A 19,871-nucleotide genomic window follows, 5' to 3' on the forward strand; every position below is an offset into this window, starting at 1 on the left:
TCCTGCGGTCCTTTCTCTTCGGGGGCATCCGCAGGACCTCACTGCCACCTTCAGCAGTCTGACTTGCCCTCGCCGGCTTGTTCCCGGGTCCTGCAGAGGAGTGCTCGCTGGGAGCTCCTCTTCTGAGGGAAGTCTCTCGGGTAAGACCGCGATCCTCAAAGGGGAGTCACGCCACCTGCACACCCAGGTTCAAATCCCAGCTCAGCCATCCAGCTTCCTTGGGGGTCCAGTTTCCACTCTCAGGCTCCCCTTCCTGACAGAGATAAAGTAAAGAGAGAAAAGGAGGGGGAACTGCAGCCAATAAATGCAATCCGTCAATAATGCATGCTTTGCAACCCCAGTGGGTACGAATGTGGCCTGAGTAGCCCTGGACACTGGTGCGGACTCGAGGAACCTTGGCCTCCTCTGCCAAACACCCCTTGCTGGCATCCCCAATGCGTCCGATTTGTGGGGAGAGGGACATTCTCCCCCCCCCCGCTGCCTGCTTCTCCTGCTTCTTCCATTCCACTGGGAATGGCTGAGCCCTTGCTAAGCCCCGCCCTGGGACTAGTGGCTTGAACCCAAAGAAGCCCCAGAAAGTGTGGGGGGAAACCTGCTGAAGCCCTCGGGGTGGTGGCAGAGCGTCCCAGGAGCAGAGCCCACCATGAGGAGCGATTGCAAAACCTTCAAACAAGCTGTCACAGATGAGAAATAAAGATAAACAGGCCCCCGCGGCAAGCTTAACGATTAACTGAGCAATTGGCTTTCCAATCTGGGGCAAAAGGCAGGAACACCAGTGGGCCACTGTGGGACCGCCTGGCTAGGGGAGCAAGGGAGGGTCTCGGGGTCAGGGCTGGGGGCGCTTGTGGGGACGGGAGCCAAGGAGGCCAATGTCAGAAGACTGCTGTGTGGTGGCCCCCCATGCGAACCAGCCCCCCCCCTGCTTCTATGGTGGTGGGACAGTGAAGGAAGGGCCTTCTGGCCCTGCTTGCCCCTCTTCTCTCCCTTCTAAGCCATTCTCAGGATCAAGTTTCTCTCCTTCGCCCCAACTCTCGCTCTCTTGCACGCCGGTCACAGCTTCCCGCCATTTCTAACGCCACTGGTGCAAACATGAGCTCCTGCGCTGCATAGGGATCGCCCACACCCAGGGTTAGCTCGGAAACCATGGCTTTCTGCTTGGAGCTCTGCAGAGGTTCCTTCTGCAGTGAAGCTTTTGAAACTGCTTTCTCCCCATGGACGAGCTGGGAGACAACCTGTTGTGTTACAGTTGTCTGAAAGGAGGCTTCAGGCTCTTCTCCCTTGGCAGCATACTGGAGAGCGAGCCTCCTGCTCTCTCTCTCTCACACACACACACCCACACCCACACACACAACACCGATGGCCTCGACCAGACAGATGCCACCTGGAGCAACCTTCCTTCCTGAGTGCTTTGCCAAAGGACCACTTGGTCTGCAGAGAACAAGGCGGAATGCCCACGGGGAAGCGCCCCAGTCACCAGGTTGCAGGATCCAGCTCCTCCCGAGGCGGCTGGACGGTTCTGGGTCGCCCAGGGCAGCCTGTTGCCCGCCGATGGACGCCCTTCCGCCCTTCCGCAGGAGCAAGCCCTCCCTCACCTCGGCGGGGCCCGACCTGCCCGCTCTTCCCCAGCCCGGCTCCGCCCCGGAGCAGGTGGCTCCCGGGCAGGGGCGAGGAGTGAGCAAGCATGGAACGGGCCGGGCTTCCCTGGGCGGCTCCTCTTCCTGTGGCGGCGGGCAGTCTCCTTCTCTCCTCTCGTCCTCCCAGCCCCTTCCCGCAATGTCGGGCCACACCACCAACTTGCGGGTCAAGCTGCCCCTGCTCTGCGCGTCCCTGCAGCTCTCGACCGTCCTCCTGTTCGCGTTGTTCGTCCGGTATGACAGCCAGACCAGCCCCAAGCTGTGGCCCGAGGAGATGCAGCTGCAGAGCAAAGGCCATCTGGACAACGAGTTCTACCCCCGCTACCCCAGTGAGTAGCTCCTGCCGAGCGCGCGGAAGCCCCGGCGGCTGGGCGGGGTCCGACCGGAGGGACAGTCCGGAGCACGGGAGGGGGCGGCGGGCCAGGAGAACGCCTCTCTCTCGGAAATCGTCCCTCCTGCCTCGGATGAGCCATGCCCCCCAAAGGCTGCCCAGAGCCTCCTCCCCAGAATTTCTCCCCAGAGCTTAGATTTCTGAGTCATCCAGGCTCGTTTCTGCCTTTCTGTAGAGTGCATTGATCACATACTTCAAAAGGCACGGTCCCTGAAACCCACCAGCCCCAGGAAGACAGAAAAGTCGCATTAACGTTATTGGTATCAGTCAGCAAAAGTTGGGCCAATGGACCCATTTCTTGACCAGGTCACGAGCACACTCACAAAATGGCTGTCCCAGGGGCTTCTCCTCCCCCCATACCAACCTTTGCCTTTTGGGGCAGACGTCCAGAGGCGGTCTTGGCCTGCAGGCCCCAGCCCAGCACCTTGGGTCCGGTATTTCTAGCTGGGGGAGCCGGCGGGTCCTATCAGCACCTGGAAGGACCCACCGCTCTTTCCCCATGGCGGGTTCCCCCCCGGCCCAGCCCTGGCGGCTTCGGAGGCACCAGAACGCTAAAGGAGCCGCTGGATCTGGCCAGGGGCCATCCCCGTCCAGGGCTTTGCTTCTTGGGGCAGACAGCAAGAGCCGGAGGCTTCCCCTTTGCCCAGGCCGTGTCTGCAAGGGCTGTCCTCCCCAGAGTTATCCGATCCCTTTATAAAGACACTGCCAGATCTTGTGGAAAAGATTCCATGGGTTAATTACACGTGGGTAAGAATAACTTTTGTTTGCCAGCTGGCTTGAGAGAAAGAAAACAGATTTTCCCCATCCACTTTCTTCCTTCAGTTGCTTTTTTTTTTTTCACGCTAAAGAGCCCCAAACAGGCTGACCGTTTGTCGCTGAGAAGCGTTTCGGCTGCCCTTTGGCGACCATCAGCATTTCTTGTTTCAGTCCCTTTTTCACAGCGGCTGCCCTGTGCGTGGCATCTTCACCCCATCGTCCTCCAGGACCGCCGCTCTTTTTCTGGATAGCTAAGGCAGCCCAGGCCTGAGCAGCAGAGTGGGGGGGGCTTGGCATCACCCCCCCTGACCTAAACAGAGCCTCGTTTCCCATTTGGGGCTCTGCTCACCCAGTTAAAGAGATCCCACTTTGATTTTCACACCAGGAATAGTTTGGCCTCAGCCACTGTTAATTCCTTAACAAGGTCAATTATGAATTGTGAACGCTGACTGCATTTAAACCAATCAGTTTAGGGTTAAATTTAAACCTCAGGAGCTGGTATGTCCCACAGCCCATTAACCGCCCCCCCCCCGCCGCCCCATGGGAACAGCACCAATGAGCGATTGGCCTGGAGATGGGGTCTGCATCCTGGCAGCCGAGAGCAGTCCCATATCGGGGTGGCTGCGTTATAATCTTACCAGCCGATCTGTTTACAGACTCCGTTGCGCGGCTGATACACACATTCATTCCCTCTTATCAGCCTGATCTAATGAGGTCATTCTTTGCACCCAATTATGCGTATGTAACCTGTGTCCATTTCAACCTTGGAACCAGCTGAAGAGGTAAAACTGAGCAGGTGGGAGAAATTTGACTTGCCAGCCCCGGCTCAGCCAGCTCCCGGAAACCCCTCTGCACCTGGAGGGCCCCGAGCCGGCCTGGTTCCCACCCTCTGACCTGGCCCGTCCCCTTCTGCAGGCTTCCAAGACGTCCACGTCATGATTTTCCTCGGCTTTGGCTTTCTGATGACCTTCCTGAAACGCTACAGCTTCGGCGGTGTGGCCTTCAATTTCCTGATCGCTGCCTTTGCCCTCCAGTGGTCTGTCCTCATCCAGGGCTTTTTCCACGCCTTTCACAACGGCAAAATCCACGTGGGAATAGAAAGGTGAGCAAGCAGGGGTTGGCCTCCTCGCGCTGGGGGCCTCAAAAAGAGCGGGCTTAACCTGAGCCGGGACAACAGAAGGACACGAAGACGAAGACGAGGCTGCCTTGGAAGGCCTGCGGGAGGCTGGAGGAGGCGGCCGACTCGCCTGAAACTCAGCCTCCAAATTCCAGCCCCGTTTCTTATTTATTTGAAGAGGTCTCTCTCATCTAGACACAGACTGGCAAGCGTGTCTAGAGTGTAGGGGTGTCTGCAGGGTTTGGTAAAAACAAATCAGGAGTGCCGTTGGAGCTCCACCGTCACGGCTGCCATCTTGACTTTTTTGACCACCCCCTGCAGACACCCCAGTTAGAGGGGCACACCCCTTGATGCTCATGCAACTGACAAAGGGCCGGTCCACCATTGCTCTGGGTTGGTGGTTGGTCAAGAGAAGCCCTCGAGGTCCTGCCAACTGTGCTGTTCTTGGCACAAGTCAAGCGTCGCTGGAAGAGGCCCCGATGCAAGAGACCCCAACATTTCAAGGGGCCTCTTGCGTCCGGGGGCCTCTCTCTGAGTCAGTCTCAGAAAGTCTGAGTCCGAGTGGGGAGTGGCTGGGTTCACCCCCAAGCTTTGCTTGGTTGCTGAATTAAACCATTCGCAGGAATCAAATCAGTGTGTGGCATTAGCGACCGACACTGAAGCCAAGCAAGCTCAGGAAGTGGGAGGACGCAGCCAGCAGGTCACGAAGGGACCCCGAAGCCTGTTGGGGGGTGTCTGTAGAGATGGCAGCTCCGAGGTTGGATTCCGAGCGCCCTCTGGATAAGTGCTGCCTATTGCCTGCCATACGGACCTCAAAGCCGCCCCCCCCAGACTTTGAGAGCAACGAGGGGCTTTAGCCTGCAGGAGGGATGTGGGGAGGGGTCCTGTGCGCCCAGATCCATTTGCGAAGTCGGTCAGCCTCCCCGTGCCTCCCAAGTGCCAAGCGAGGCCCACCTGCAGCGCCTGGATTCTCCCGCCTCTCCCCGGCCCAATGGCCTCTCCCCACAGGACCCGAACCCTGGCGGAGACCTGCCGCAGCAACCCCCCTTTCAGCCCCGCCCCGAGATGTTGCCTTCAGCCCACCCCACCCCACCCCAGCCCACCCCAGCCCAGCCCTAGCGGCCTAAGTCACCCTTTGCTGTTCCGGCGGAAAGGGGGCCTTTCCCCCGGGGGCGGCTCTGGCTTGCTCTGGACAGCTTCAGAATAGCCCGCCTTACAGCTGGAGGGCAGGACAGGCTGGGCGAGCCGCTCTTGCCCCGTTTTACCAGGCGACCCTTCCTGCGCCGGCTGGTTGTTGCCAGGCATTTTCAACGCAGGCTTGGTGCACTTCAGAAGTCCATACTTGATACAGCCGCCAGACGGATGGGGAGGAAGGGACACCTCCTGCTAGCCGCGCAGCCTCTCCCCCGACACCTGTCCGTCCATCCAAGTGCTTTTTCAGAGGAGCTCTGCCCCTGCGCTGAAAGCGAGCGGACCAAGCAGCAGAGGTCCGTGCAGAGGGTTTGCGCAGCGCACTGGGGCCCTTCAGCACTGCCTGCCCCCAGGCCCATCTGCTGTTAGTCGGCGCAGGAGGGGTGTGGGGCAGAGGAAGGGTCCTGCCGCATTGCCCAACCCCAGAGCCAGCCCTACGCAGCCTCTGCCAGCGTGTGCCTGTGGCAGGGTAGGGCTCGCCAGTGGGGACGGCAGATTCTTTGCTGGGAGAGACTTGCTGCTCACGAGCTGGAGGATCTGCTGCTGCATTTCTGAGCTCTGCCGCAGCTTCTCCTTCCGTCTGAACAGCTGCAAGGAAAAGGCTAATGCTCAATTTCGCCTCACCCCGTTCAAGGACTCTGGCTGCTCCCAGTCCTTCTCGGCAGTGCGGGAGATTCCTTGCCCACCCTGCCCAAACATCGGGAGAGCTCACGGGGAAGCAACCCAGGAGGGCAACAGGAAGGGCCCTGCTGGGAACGGAGCCCTGGTCAAGGGGGGTCTTTCCCACAACCTGCCAGCAGGGATTGGGAGGGGGTGAAGGGAGGGATCCATCCGGAGCCCCGCGACGGCTGGTGCTGCCCCCTGGGCTGAGAAGCCCCGGGGTCCTTCTGCAGCCTGTCCCGCATCTCCTGCCAGCATGATCAACGCCGACTTCTGCGCTGGGTCCGTCCTCATCTCCTTCGGAGCACTGCTGGGCAAGACGAGCCCCGTTCAGCTGCTACTGATGGCCGGGCTGGAAGTCACTCTCTTTGGCGTCAACGAATACATCTTGCTGAATGTCCTTCAGGTGAATTCCCTGGATCCTCTTTGGGCGGCCACGGCCTGGGCCAACCGCTGGGCCTATCCCTTGCCCATTTGGCTGGGCTGGGTGGAGGGGGAGAGGTTGTAACCCAAAGCCACTCAGAGGCTGCATTTGCATGACCATTTAGACCCTGAACCCAGGTTAACATAATATAAGTGTGTTCTTTACACAACGTACTGTGCTCCTGTCAGGTCCTCACTTGGTGGCCTGATTCACACAACCTGCCCGGATGACGGCCGGCTTCCCACCATCCACTGAATGCAGTTCCGTGCTTCTGAGCGGGGCCTAGCAGGTTGTGTGAAGGCATTCGTGGTTTCATGCTGGCAGGGCTTTGGCCTTACTGTCCTTGACTCGTGGCAATGATCCTCAGCCCCAGTGGATGTGCTTCCTCTCCCCCCACCACATTACTTGTTTCCCAGTAAAGCGGGTAGCCAGGAGCTGCAGGGGGTCCCTCAAGACTCATGTGACTCTGGGGCTCTTGTGACTTCTGGCCAGACTGACTGCAGCTTCATTGCCATCAAAATCCAAAACAACGACCATCGTTGCTCCATCAGACAATCTAGCTAACATTTGCTGTAAATCATTTGAGTTCTCCACCAACATAACAACCTCTGTATGCCAGAGCCCATATACTGTATATTCATGCCCCTGACACACACCCCTGATGTCACCGGAGAACTTCCTGATCCATTCCTCCATCAAGGGGACATTGCACCTCCGTGTTCAGGGTTGAACCATTTGATAACCCTTCCTTTGATTCTCACTCATCCTCCACTTCTCTTTCGTTGCGTTCAGCAACCAACCTTCAAATCTGTACTCATTCAAAATGAACTCATGTCTTTTGGTCTGAATATACACTTTCTCTAGACGAACAAGCAGGTAGTAAATCTTTTTTCTTCCATGTGTTCCTCAATGATCTGCTGAAGAGCAAACATCTGTTCTACATACCACCTCTCTGACAAAAAACTCTTTTGATCCAAATTCTGTCAAAAACCTTCCCAGGCAGACCCCCTTTGTTGACTAACCCTCCTGTATTCACTATCGCCACATTTCCCTCTGTATAGGCCCAGGACCTGACTTTAACAAGAAATTATCGACCAATATCTTTATTGAATGTGGGTTTCTACCTAAAAGACAGTCATGAGATAATATTAGAAATGTGTTGTACAGTGGTACCTCGGGTTACGAACGCCTCTGTTAACGAATTTTTCGGGTTGCGACCAATTCGAGATGCGATCAGAGTCACGGAACGGATTAAGTTCATAACCCGAGGTACCACTGTATATTCTGGAGTATTTGGAGCAACACAATGAAAAACAAGGTGCATTGATCTTCTTAGATGCAGAGAAGCCTTTGATAGTTTGAACTGGATTTTCTTGTTTAGAGTTCTGGAATATATGAACCTTGGAGATAATTTTATTAAATAGGTAAGATCAACTTGTGCCTCACAGAAAGCACAAATAATTGTTAATGGAGAATTAACAAAACCTTGTAAGATTCAAAAAGGGTAAGATAAGGATGCCCACTAGTTCATTTTAGTTCTTGAGGTACTGAATAGAGTTATAAGACAAGATGAGAGAATCGTGGGAGTAAAGATTAAAAAAGAAACTTATAACTTAAGGGCATTTGCTGATGATCTGGTGGTAGTTTTGGAGGATCCGTCAGAGGGAGTAGAGACATTAATGGGAAAATTAAAGGACTGTGGTATGCTAGCAGATTTTAAGATTAATAATCAGAAGACAAAGAGGTTAACAAGAAATATTAAAATAGAAAATCAAATAGAACTGATGGATAAAACTAGTGTTAAGATTGAGAAAAAATTAAAATACTTGGGCATTATTATGACAAATATGAATTGTATGTTATTTCCAAATAATAATATTAAGACATGGAATGAAATTAAGAAGGACATGTTAAGACGGGATAAATTAATACTGTCACTATTGGGGAGAATTTCTGTTATAAAAATGAATGTTTTCCCTAGAATGATATTTTTGTTTTACACAATACCTATATTGACAACTAATGTCAAGCAATGACAAAAAGATATATCTAAATTTGTATGGCAAGGGAAAAAGCCACAAGTTAAATACGAAGTATTACAAAGGTTTTGTAATTTTGCAAAGGAAACCTCTCTCTCTCTAACATTACGTCATCATTCCCTTCTTTCTCTAACCTATTCTTTCTAATCATCAAAATCATAAGTCACAAAATCATTTTCTTTCCTACACAAACAGTCTATAAGGGGTTTCCAGTCACTGATGAATGCCTATAATGACCTTTCTCTAATCAAAGAAGTCAGTTTGGCCATCTCAGCAAGTTCTGCCAATTTCACCAACCATTCCTCCAAATCCTTCCATCTTTGTGCAGAGAGTAATCTCACCACAGTAATAATTTGTTGAAATAATCTTCTATGAGTCTTTTCTGCTTATCCATAGTCCTAAAAGGAAAAGTTCTGGCTTCAACTGAATATTAATCTTTAAAGTTTTCTCTGCCTCTTTGGATCAATGGTTCCTTACTTTTTTTGACTACCTTTTTCTTTCGACATGCATTATACAGTAACTCTCTCTCATCCTCAGTTTTTGTAGAAATCATTCTGTTACGTGCATTTTCTCTCATCCTCGGTCTCTTTCACTTCATCACTCCACTAAGTGTCTTTTTACATACTTCTCATTCATACCACTTCTATTCAGATCGATTACATTCCTGCAACCCACCTGTAGGAGGTACGTGATTGTTAAATGATTTTAAACAGTTGCTGGTGCTTTAAAAATATGCTGGCCACATAACTACCAGTCCAGCCTTGGAGAAGTTGCCCTCACTCCGCTGTTGCTTCCTCCCTTCCCGCTCAGGTAAAGGATGCTGGGGGCTCTATGACCATCCATGCATTTGGGGCCTACTTCGGACTGATGGTGTCCCGGGTCCTTTTCCGACCCCACCTGGACAAGAGCAGGCCGCGGGAAGGCTCCACCTACCATTCCGACCTCTTTGCTATGATTGGTAAGGCCTCCAAAGAGGCTGCTGGTTTGTTTTTGAAGCTGAAGCTGAAGAGGCTCCAGTGGGTGATGCAAGAATGCCAGGTGGGTGGGGCTCACCAGGTTTTTTCATGATTTTGGTAGAACCAGATGGAGCCTTCCTGTGTAGGTATGGTTTGCTTTAAATGATCTTCAGCCTCTCTTAATGCTCAGGTTACAGCTTCTAGGTGTACTCCATTCAAAAATATTACTGACTTTTAGCAATTATGCCACAAAAATCAGAGGGAGGCATAGGGACTGCAATAAAGGATCTGGGGGTAGATGTCACCTTGGGCCATGAATTATCCACCTCTGGCTTAAGGAGAGTTTCTTCATTTGTTCCTTGTGTTTTGAGACTGCCCAGTAAGCACCTCTCCCTTTCCTTTATAAATGAAATATAAAGGAAAGCAATGTAAAATCTCAATCATAATACCTACCTAAACACAGATTCAGTTCACAAAATGTACTTAACCAGGTCAGTTAAAGCCCCGGGAGATGCATTTGTACAGAACGCAAAATTTGTTCATTTCTCTCTGTGTGTGTAACTCGATACGTTGAACAACCCCAGCCAGTACCTGATGCTTGTGATGCTTATCAAGTTTCATCACTTCAGAAGTGGTGAACTGGGGCTTCCGGGGGAGGCGCAGCAAGCTGAAGACGTCTCTGCAAAAGTGGAGCTGATGACCACGGCAAAGACCAAGAAGCCAGTGAGTAGACCGGTCCCTTGGAACCTCTCCGGTGAGATAAGGAGAAGGTGAGAAATTGCAAGGAGACTGCAGGACGGGGGTTTTCCACCAGTTTGAGCGCTGGGAGACGATGCAATCAGCCATCTTGCTCACAACCACAGCAGAGAGTTTTAAAGGACACTAAGTTCGCAAACCTCACTTTTAACTACTTTCGGAAATTGCCTATTAACTATTCTACAGCTATTAGAGACCTTCAGAACAAGAAGTTTGAAAACACCGGGTGAGTCTGCCTTCAGTCCTGAATGAAAGAAAATTTTAATCATAAGCTTAAGAATTTAAATAATCTTAACTAAACAGCAAAAAATTAAATACGATTTTGATCTTAGAAAGTTATAAACGGACTAAAGGTCCAGATAAAATTGGAATATTGAAATTTTTGCAATAAGATTTTGGAATTAATTATAAAGTACAAACAGCTTCTTGTGGGAAATAGATCCTGTTTTGGTTTTTAAAAGACAAAGCAAAGATAAGCAATTTCATGATTTTGAAAACTGGACACTAGAGGCGACTAATGTTTTTAGGTAGAGGAAAGATTTACAAACCTACAAAGTGCTGCAAAACGTCCTAACAGTGAAAATACTGGAGGAGATCTTTAAAGGATGGAATCAGAAAATAGTAGCTGTAAGGTTCGCTGCATTCGGCGCTGAGCAGAAACCTCGTGAGATGCAGGCTCGGACGAAAGCTAGTTTATTCAGGCGTAATGCGTAGCCGTTACAGACAAAGCCAGGACTGGCTTGGCGTGGTTTCTTACAGCAGTTTTATAGGGGTCCCCCCTTGACCCGCAGTTACCCCTCGGTTCCGCCCCTCGCCCTCGCCCTGGGCTGCCCATCTGTCCATGGGGATCTTCCTTCCCCTCGCCTTGATGGCAGATTCAGCCGGTTTCGATCCTGTTCCGATCTTCGTCCTTTGTCTGTCTTGCCCTTGCATTCCTTGAGCCTTTCTCATGTTGAGTGGGAGTGGCTGTTTTAATCTGGGTTCAAATTGCCCGCTGATTGCCTCTGGATCGCTGCGCTCCCAGTGTATTGTAAACTGGAGCGCCCGGGGAGCCAGCTGCGCTCCAGTGTTGCCACTTCTAATTGGCCGCCCCCTGCAGTGGTTGCTCCCTTGCCCTATTGCCTGAGGCGGTGAAACTGACCAACGGCTCTGCGCTCAGTGTGTGCTTCCTAGGCTGAATCTGACAGTAGCCACAATATCGGCACTGTTAGTAATGATGTCTACTTCTATGGATAGACCACGTCCAAAAGATGTTATCGAAGAAATGACAGATGTAGAACGACTTTTATCTGACAAGATAGAGATGATATCAAAGGTGGATTTACCACTGACAGGCCAAGAGAATGATCCAGAAAAGGATGTTTCACGGGATCTACAAAAGAAATTAGCCGAGGCTTTAACATTTAAAAGGGAAATACAAATGACAGTCCAAGGGAGTGACCTGGATAATTTTTTCCTACTGGATTTTCAAAAGAGGCTTGTTAAAGCCTTGACGAACTCTGTGCGATGGGACAAAGAAGAAATGAAGAGAAATCAAATCCTATGACAATGTTTGAATGACCTAAACATTAAGACTGTTAGAAGTAAAAGGAAGGAATATAAAGTTGATTTGTTTGATCAAGGTAAAAACGTGATATGTTGTTACTTCCGGCAACCCTTTCTGGACTTTCTGCTGACACCAGGACTGAAAAGATGATGTTTTATGGATTTGTTTATAGATAAGAGATGGAATATAGGATGAAGAGATAAATGTTTGTAACTTTAGACGGGGTGAAGAGTCACTAAATTTATTTATACTTGCGATGAAAGTTGGAAGTCACTTCTTTATATACTTTTTCTCTTTATTATATTCTTACTTTTCTCTTTCTTTCTTTTTTTCTTTCTCCATGCACTTTTTACTCCTCTCTATTCCCTTTTCTTTCTTTAAGTTTAGTTTATATTAGATTTTACTATTATAATCAAAATTCTTAATAAAAATTATATAAACTTCAGAAGTGGTGAACTCATAGCTTCCCCCTGTATATTGTTCCCCCAGCCCCTTTTTTGGGGGCCCCCAGAACAATGACAGATCACCGTGCCAAATTCCAGTAGCAAAACAGGTATATTGCAACTCCAAAAACAAAACAATTTGACAGCTCTGTTTGATATTTAGAAGTGGGGGAGACCAATATGCAGCAATGGCAAAACTAACAGTATAGAAGTTTAACTAAATTTAAGCAAGACTGGTTCCCATGCAATGCGTCACGCAGCATGGTAAATATAACCACCTGCAGTCTGGCTTTTAAGGGGGCCTGAATGTCCAAAATATCACGAATTAGCAAATCTATAAGAAGGGAGTCAGAAACCAATAATTCTTCTTCTTTTTATTATCATCATCATCATCATCATCATCATCATCATCATCATCATCATCTTCATTTCTTTCATTTTACTTTTTAGTTATTTTAACGTTTGTTAAATTTGCTTCATCTCCCTTTTTCCCCATCTATATCTGTCTGTCTGTCGGTCTGTCTGTCTGTCTCTATATAAAGTAACAATACAGTAGAGATTTTAATACTGAGTCATTCGCTTAAGATCGAAATCATTATCATATAATCAATACTTTGATGCAAGTTGTTACATTTAACGGGATGAAAAAGCAGAATAGTTTTATGCTTGTAATGTTGACGTCCTAAATGGCACTTAACATTGTTAGAATTTCTTCTTTCCTTTCTGTATTTTCGGCACTCTAAGAGCATTAACCGTCTCCAGTCGTATCATATAAACCCCTCTGTGCTGAAACAATGCCACGCATCAAGATTTGCAATGATACAACAAAGAGGGGAAAAGGAGGCGTGTGTGGGGGAGACCCACGTCGCTTGCACGCGGGTCCGAAGGGGAAGGGAAGGCACCCTCGGAAGCCTGCGGAGCCCTCCAGTGCCTCTGCCGCCCCCTGCCCCCACCCCGCCCCCTTCCCTGTCCGCCCGGCAGGCCCCAGCAAGGGAGGAAGGGCAGAGGTCCGGCCGGGCCACAGGCCGAGCGGGCCGGGAAGGGCTTCTGGCTTCTCCCGCACGGCCGTTCGGACCGCTCTGACCATGGCCGCGGCCGCCTCGCCCCTGTTCTTCCCCGGCCGCTCTGGCGACCGGCCTTGGCGGGAGGGGCGGCGTGGGGCAGGATGGCAGGGCCCGGCTGCGTCTCCGCTCTGGCCCCGAGCCCCCCCCAAAGTGGGAGGACCCTGGGCGGAAGGCCTGCGCTGCATCTTTCAAAAGTGGGGGGGGACGGAGGGCGCCAGACGACCGCCTCCCTGTGTCCCCGGCAGGAACGCTCTTCCTGTGGGTCTTCTGGCCAAGCTTCAACTCGGCTGTGACAGCCCACGGTGACACCCAGCAGCGGACGGTGATGAACACCTACTTCTCCTTGGCCTCCAGCGCCCTCGCCACCTTCGCCGCCTCTGCCCTGGTGAAGCGGGGAGGCCGGCTGGACATGGTGAGGAAGCCCCTCGGTCCGTGGGGAAAGGGCCCCCCCTCCTCTCCACTGTTAGCTGAGTGAGGGGCCAGGTTGATGCCCCCCGCTGTTGGACAGCAGGACTGCTGACACCAAAGCCAGCCTGCCCTTGTGGCCTTGCCGGATTCTGCAGCGGCTCCCCTGGTTTAAAAGCTGAGGGAGGGTCTTTCCTGCTGTGCTTTACAGGTCATTAGGAGCCGCTGCAGAGACCCCAGGCAAGGTTTGCTGGCAGGATGCCTGCTGAGCCCCTCCAAATGTTGCCACCAAATCATAATTGTCCGTGGGCTAGCAGAGGGAGATTAACTACATGGGGCATTATTATTATTATTATTATTATTATTATTATTATTATTATTATTATTATTATATTTTTATCCCACCTTTTTTATATATATAACTCAAGGCAGCGAACATACCTAATAATCCTGCCTCCTATTTTCCCATGTTGTTTAATTTATTATTTTATATTTTACCATTTAATGAATTGAATTGAATTTTAAGATAAATGGATGTTGTATCAAATTGGAATTCATTCATTTCTCGCCCCCCACCCCCACCAATTCCTGGGTCACTTTCTTCTAACCCCCCACCAACTTCTACCATCCACCCCCAGGTTCATATCCAGAATGCAGCCCTGGCCGGCGGGGTGATCGTTGGCACTTCAGCAGAGATGATGCTCACTCCCTTTGGGGCCCTGATCGCCGGGTGCCTAGCTGGCCTGGTGGCAACCCTTGGCTTCCGATTCCTCACAGTACGTGTCCAGCAATGCACGGGCAGACTTTGGGTCTTCCGCGCAGAATTCTGTGCTACAAGAAGCCTGTTGTGCAAAGCATGGGGATTCAGCAGCAGAGCCGAGAAGGGGAGGTGGGCTGGGCCCTGATGCCGGGCAGACGGAGGGTCCCCTCTGCAGAAGGCCCATTCTCGGTCTGGGCCCAGGGCTTCCTTCCTCCTGCCCGAAAGCGCAGGGGCCTCTTTCTTTCTCTTGCCTAGCCCATCCTGGCTGCCAAGCTGAAGATCCAGGACACCTGCGGGATACACAACCTGCACGGGATGCCTGGCGTCCTTGGCGCCCTCCTTGGCGCTCTGGTGGCAGCCATGGCAACGCCAGATGTCTATGGGGAGGGGTGAGTTAACACCGGGGAGGGACGGTTCCCTTCCTCCCCCCCCCCAGCTCTCTGCCCACAGTGCTTGGCAGAGTGTGAAATGGGGGCTGCTCCCTAAAGGAGCGTTGCCAAGGGCAGTTGGAGCACACCCGACGTGCTCTGGCTCACCGGGACCTGTCTGTGCTCATGCAGGATGGCCGAAGTCTTCCCCCTTGTGGCCTCTGGGCAGCGGACGTCAGTCTACCAGAGCCTCTTCCAGCTGCTGGGGCTGCTGGTCTCGCTGGGAATGGCCACGATTGGTGGAAGCCTCGTGGGTGAGTGGGGGCAGAAAAGTCACTCCTGCAGTTCTTTCCACTAACTCACACTGGTTCTTACAGGGATGTTTTTCCGCTTGGGAGCCTTGTGCAGCCTCAGAAGGGAGTGAAACGCAGGCCCTGGACTTGCACCTCTGGAAGGGCCTGCTCTTCCCTCTCCCACCTACCCCATATCCCATGTTCCTCTTCCATCTGATGCTCAGTGGCATATCCACTGACCTCAAAGTGCGGTTTACAAAGCCACAGACCCTTTCTTTCGGTCCCTCCCATCCCTGCCAAACAGCCCCTTCAGAATGGGCTGAAGGTGCAGGAGGGAGATTCTGGGTTTTTCTAGTGGGGAGAAACCTTCCTGACCATACGAGCCTGTCCCCTGGGGACGAGCATCCAGCTGTCCAGGATGCTTCAGGGACTGGCTCTGTGATTCTGGGATCCTGTGAAATTTCAAAGGTGGCCGCATTTGGGGAAAAGAACTCTGCATCATTTGTAGGGGTAAAATACATAATTTACAGGCACACGTTTTCTCCCTCTTTGCACGTGCAGCAACGTTGCAATCATCTCACGTGCATATAAAAAGGAGGCAGGGCTTCAGTCATGCGGTCACAGCCGCCATCTCGACTTTTTTGACACACACACCCCCCGGGGATACTCCTGATCTTTTTCTTGGGACAAGCCAATTTCCACCATTATCCCATTAAAATTCCACAGAATGAACAAAGAAGGCGTTGAGCGTACAAAAAGGGGTACGTATACAGCCTACGGGTTGCAGGTTGGATTAACCGAGCAAACCACGATTGGGTTAGCCATATGTACGGGCTCTGTGCAAGCAGAGCTACGATCAGGCTGCTCAAATGATTCTGAGAAGGACTTGCTTCAAAACCTTAGGAAAACGGAGTGTTTGGTGACTGCTGAGGGAGGGGAGGGGAGGGGAGGGGAGGGGAGGGGAGGGGTGAAACACAGACCCTCTGCCTGCCGTGCAGAGGAACCCAGGGGCATTCATGCCCTCACAGAAAGGGCGGGATCTTTTCTCCCCTGCCACGGAAAAGGCAGGTTGGCGCTCCAGCTGCAGCAGAGATTGCAGGAGCCCCCGCAGTGCCTGGCCACTAGAGGCCAGCCCAGTCCGAGGCAGGGAAGGCAGCGTTTGGCTGAAGGCCGCCCCCTCCTCTTCTCTGAACCAGAGCAAGTGGCCGAAACGTTCCGGCAGGGAGCTGAACTGGGTAGCCACGGACCTGCGACATCCGAGTGATCCGTGGCTGGGGCTGCCAAAGAGCCGGGTCTCAGAGGGCAGGAAGGTCTCCCTGCGAGGGGTTTGCCCTGTGCGGCTCTGCTGATGCTGCTCAAACTCAGCAGGGGCAGATCTGAGGAGAGGGGAGGGGAGTTCCCCAATTCCAAAGAAGGGGGCAGAGGGTCTGGGGAGGATCTGCACCCAACCTGGGCTCTTCCTGGGGGTCTGGCCCCAGAAGATGCTTGTGCCCTCCCCGGGGAAGGCAGGGCCAGAGTTGGGGTTAGGGTTAGGGTTGAACCGGCAAAGTTGGGGACGTGGCATCTGACCCTTCGAAGTGGGAAACCCAGGAAAGGCTGCCGCGCCGAGTTTCCCCTGCTCCTCACTGCTGGTTTCTCTTTCTTAGGGGCCATCCTGAGGATGAGATGCCTTGGGTCTCCCCCTGACGCTCTCTGCTTTGAGGATCAGATCTACTGGGAGGTATCTGAAGGCCTCTTCGGGGTAGAAGTTGGCTGCTGCTTAACCTGCATCAAATGCCACCCATGGATTCCCCTGAGACCAGAGGATGATTGATTGACTGTCCGACTGACTTGTTTTATAACCGGCCTTTCCTCTGGGACCTCAGAGTGGAAGGGGAGGGGGGGCTCCTGTCATTTTAATCTCAACCACAATCTTGTGAAGTAGCTGGTGCTGAGAGAGCGTGACCATCCCATAGTAGCGCAGTAACTCCACGGCTGAGTGAAGACTTGAATCTGGGTTTCCCCCGTCCCAGCTCAAGCGGCTTAACCAGCACCACACTACCCTATAATGAAACACATGGGCTCAGTTCACACAACATGCCAGATGAAGTTAAAATGAGACTGGAAAAATGTTGATTGTGTTCTGGGAACTCAGCCATAATCTGAGCTCATTGCATGAACAGAATCAGAATACGTTTGTTTAATGTGCTGTGCTATGTGAACGAAGCTATTATTTTGTTAACCTAGATTTAGGGTTTGCTGTATTGTACAAACACAGACCCACAATTCATGTTACAGGAGAGAAGGGGAAAAAACAGTGGACGTGCCGTGATGGCTGGATGGGGAAGGTGTGGTCCTGCCAAGGCTGTGAGCCACATTAGGTCAATGTTGCAATGGGCTAGAAGGGTCAGCTAAATGACTTCTGGAGGGCCAAAGTTCCTAGTTCTGGTTATGGCAACACTTCCTTTGGGATGCACCATAACCTGGAGAGAGAGTTGGTGGCAGAGAGAATGAGGGGACCCCTTTCTCAGTCCTCTCCTTTTGGCTTTGCTTAGGTGCCTGAGGAACATCATGATAACTTCCAGGGCATGGAAGTGGTGAGCACTGAGGAGGCTGACAAAGGCACCCAAGCCTGACAATGTGGGCCTGGGATGCTCACGTTGCCATAACCACCAACAACAAAAGTAATCAGCCCAAATTATAATGCTTTGCCATGGAGAAAGGAGATGTCCTCACGAAGCCCACTGTTGCTGGAAGATGATTCTGGGGCTGGAGTCTGCCTGGAAGTCTTGCAAGTACAGCCAGTTGTTTGTAATGACTCGAGTCCCTGCTGCGCAAGTCCAGAAGCCCACCTTCTACGCTACTTTTCACAGGCTCCAGAGCTGCGCCACGGCCGACTGAAAATATCCCAAGGCAGAGCACCGGTGGGCCATTATCAAAGGGGGATAAATGCCAATTTTGTTTTTAAATTAACCATCTTTTCTCTCACAACCACCTTCAAATTTACACCATCTTATTTGCTTTTCAACATACATTTCATAATGGAAATCAGAAATGCAGCCAAGTAACTGAGAGTGTGTGACAAACTGCAACCCAAAAAAGATGTGAATAAAAAGACAACTAAGTGAGGCCCTAATCTGAGGTTGGGAGAAAGTTTTTCTGTGTGTGAAAGTCGATAAGTGGTTGTCAAACACTATTGAACCAATTGAAGCTTTTGCATCAGCTGCGTGGATTCCACAATGTCAGCTGCCAATCTTTGGGAGAACGTTGGTTTTTTGGAAGTTTTCAGTATTTCGCATATTCAGTTGACACCGCTGAAAACATACATAGTGTTAATTCAGTAAATTTTGTGAAATTTAGCAAGAAAATTACTGGCGGCAAGTAAAATGCAAGATCATTGTGTTGCATCTTTAGATATACTACTTTCCAAAATTGTTGACCTTTTTCAGCCTGGCACCACAAGTGCTAAAAAGTTCCTAATTCCTTATCATGTTTCCAATACTTTTTGAATAATTGGGATCCATTTTAACATATAACTGGGATAATATACCAATGAAAAGATATTGATACCAAATTTCTCTAAGCATGATATTTGCAGTAGATACTAGTTTGCTATTGAAATTCCCATTGTTGCATAGCAATACCTGAATCCATATTATGCATTCATTTAATCACGCAACGTTTAACTTGTTCAGCTTCAGAATCAAATTTTATCAGTAATTTATAAATACGTTCTAATAAACACTTGGACTATTATAACCTTCTGAATTCTATTAACACTATTCTATTAAGATTCTATTAACAGTCCATTGGAGATGGGCAGCTAATAAATTCAAATTAATAATTAATAATACTGAAAATAAGACTTTTGAATATCCTCTATGATTCAGCATTTCATTAAGTGCTATCATGCTGATGTCAGATTCAGCCTGATGCATGAATACTGAAACTAGTGATTTTATCCTGATTTTACTGACCACGAAATCCATAAGAATTATGAAGCTCCCACTGATTACCCTTACTCTACAAATTGAAACTGATACAGCCAATTGTGACAATCCAGGATTAAATCTGTTCTTGTACTTTTCCCATATTTTTATTAAATTGTTTATAATAATGTTGTATGTTCTGTTGTTTTTTAATCTCTTCTAATTGTTTCAATCCATAATATCAACGTATTTCAATGGCTACATCCTTCCATAGAAGCTACTTCACCATGAAGACCTTTATTTGTTCCCCAATCCAACTCAAACAACCTTGAAGAAGGTTAAAATTTTCTTTCTGGTTTCCTAGTATCCCAGATAAGTCTGTTTGCCAAGCAGACAGTTGCTCATCATCCCTTCTTATAGGTATAAACTGAAACAGAAATTTGGTTTTTGGAAGTATGTCCATTTTAACTGCCACGATTGTTTTCACCCATCACTTTAGCGGCCAAAGCGATGGCTTTTTGATGTTGTAGATGTAGATGTCCAGCAAAGTCCTTAGCTGGCACGGTTGGACACCAGCCTTGCTTGATGGCTAGGCAGCCTTAGGAAACCAGTAGGTAAAAAAAATTAGGAAAAAAATGGCAGGCAGCGTATTTATCTGAAAGGATTTGCCTTCCATAGGAGCATCTCGGGGGAAAGGTATTCTTACGGAGCCTCGGGACTCAGTGACAGCATGTCCGTTTTACGAGCTGATGTTCCTGGGTTCAGATGCCAGCCTCTGCAGTTTTTGAAAAGAAAAGGAGTGGTGAGAAGAAGAGAACCCCTCCGTCTCCTGGGCTTAGGAGCTCCATTGCCCGACCGAGGAAGTGGGCACCCCATGATTGACCAGTCTGGGATAGAGGCATCTCTGCCCCCCCCCCGGCCCCCCGCAGGCCTGCCAGCTCTGCCGCTGCATTTCAAAGGCCCAGCTCAAGAGGGAAAGCCCCTTTTTGCCTGGACTGAAACTGACCATCTCAGCCCTTTCCCATTCTTGGCACGGCACCACCGGCTAGATTGACAGATGCGGGTGGGACCGCTAGATGGCGATGCTCTGCTTTTCCAAGCGGGCCGGGCCTTTGGCACGGATAAGATCTTCCAGTGTAGACCTGCCCAGTTGGACTAGC

General features: G+C 50.5%; 1 protein-coding gene across 1 annotated transcript; it reads left to right on the top strand.

The window, feature by feature from the left end:
* Positions 1-1,567: 1,567 nt before the first annotated feature.
* RHBG (Rh family B glycoprotein) lies at positions 1,568-18,867 on the top strand. Its single transcript, XM_088151115.1, has 10 exons — positions 1,568-1,963; positions 3,697-3,883; positions 6,005-6,155; positions 9,023-9,170; positions 13,223-13,389; positions 14,021-14,158; positions 14,398-14,531; positions 14,703-14,824; positions 16,450-16,523; positions 17,338-18,867. The coding sequence occupies exons 1-10, from the start codon at positions 1,774-1,776 to the stop codon at positions 17,416-17,418; spliced, it is 1,392 nt and encodes a 463-aa protein (XP_088007241.1). The 5' UTR covers positions 1,568-1,773; the 3' UTR covers positions 17,419-18,867.
* Positions 18,868-19,871: the final 1,004 nt, after the last annotated feature.

Source organism: Python bivittatus, unplaced genomic scaffold (genome assembly GCF_059951505.1).
Source record: "Python bivittatus isolate LINGU-HERP-01145 unplaced genomic scaffold, Pbiv_v1 ctg000660_np1212, whole genome shotgun sequence".
In the NCBI taxonomy this organism is placed as follows: Eukaryota; Metazoa; Chordata; class Lepidosauria; order Squamata; family Pythonidae; genus Python; species Python bivittatus.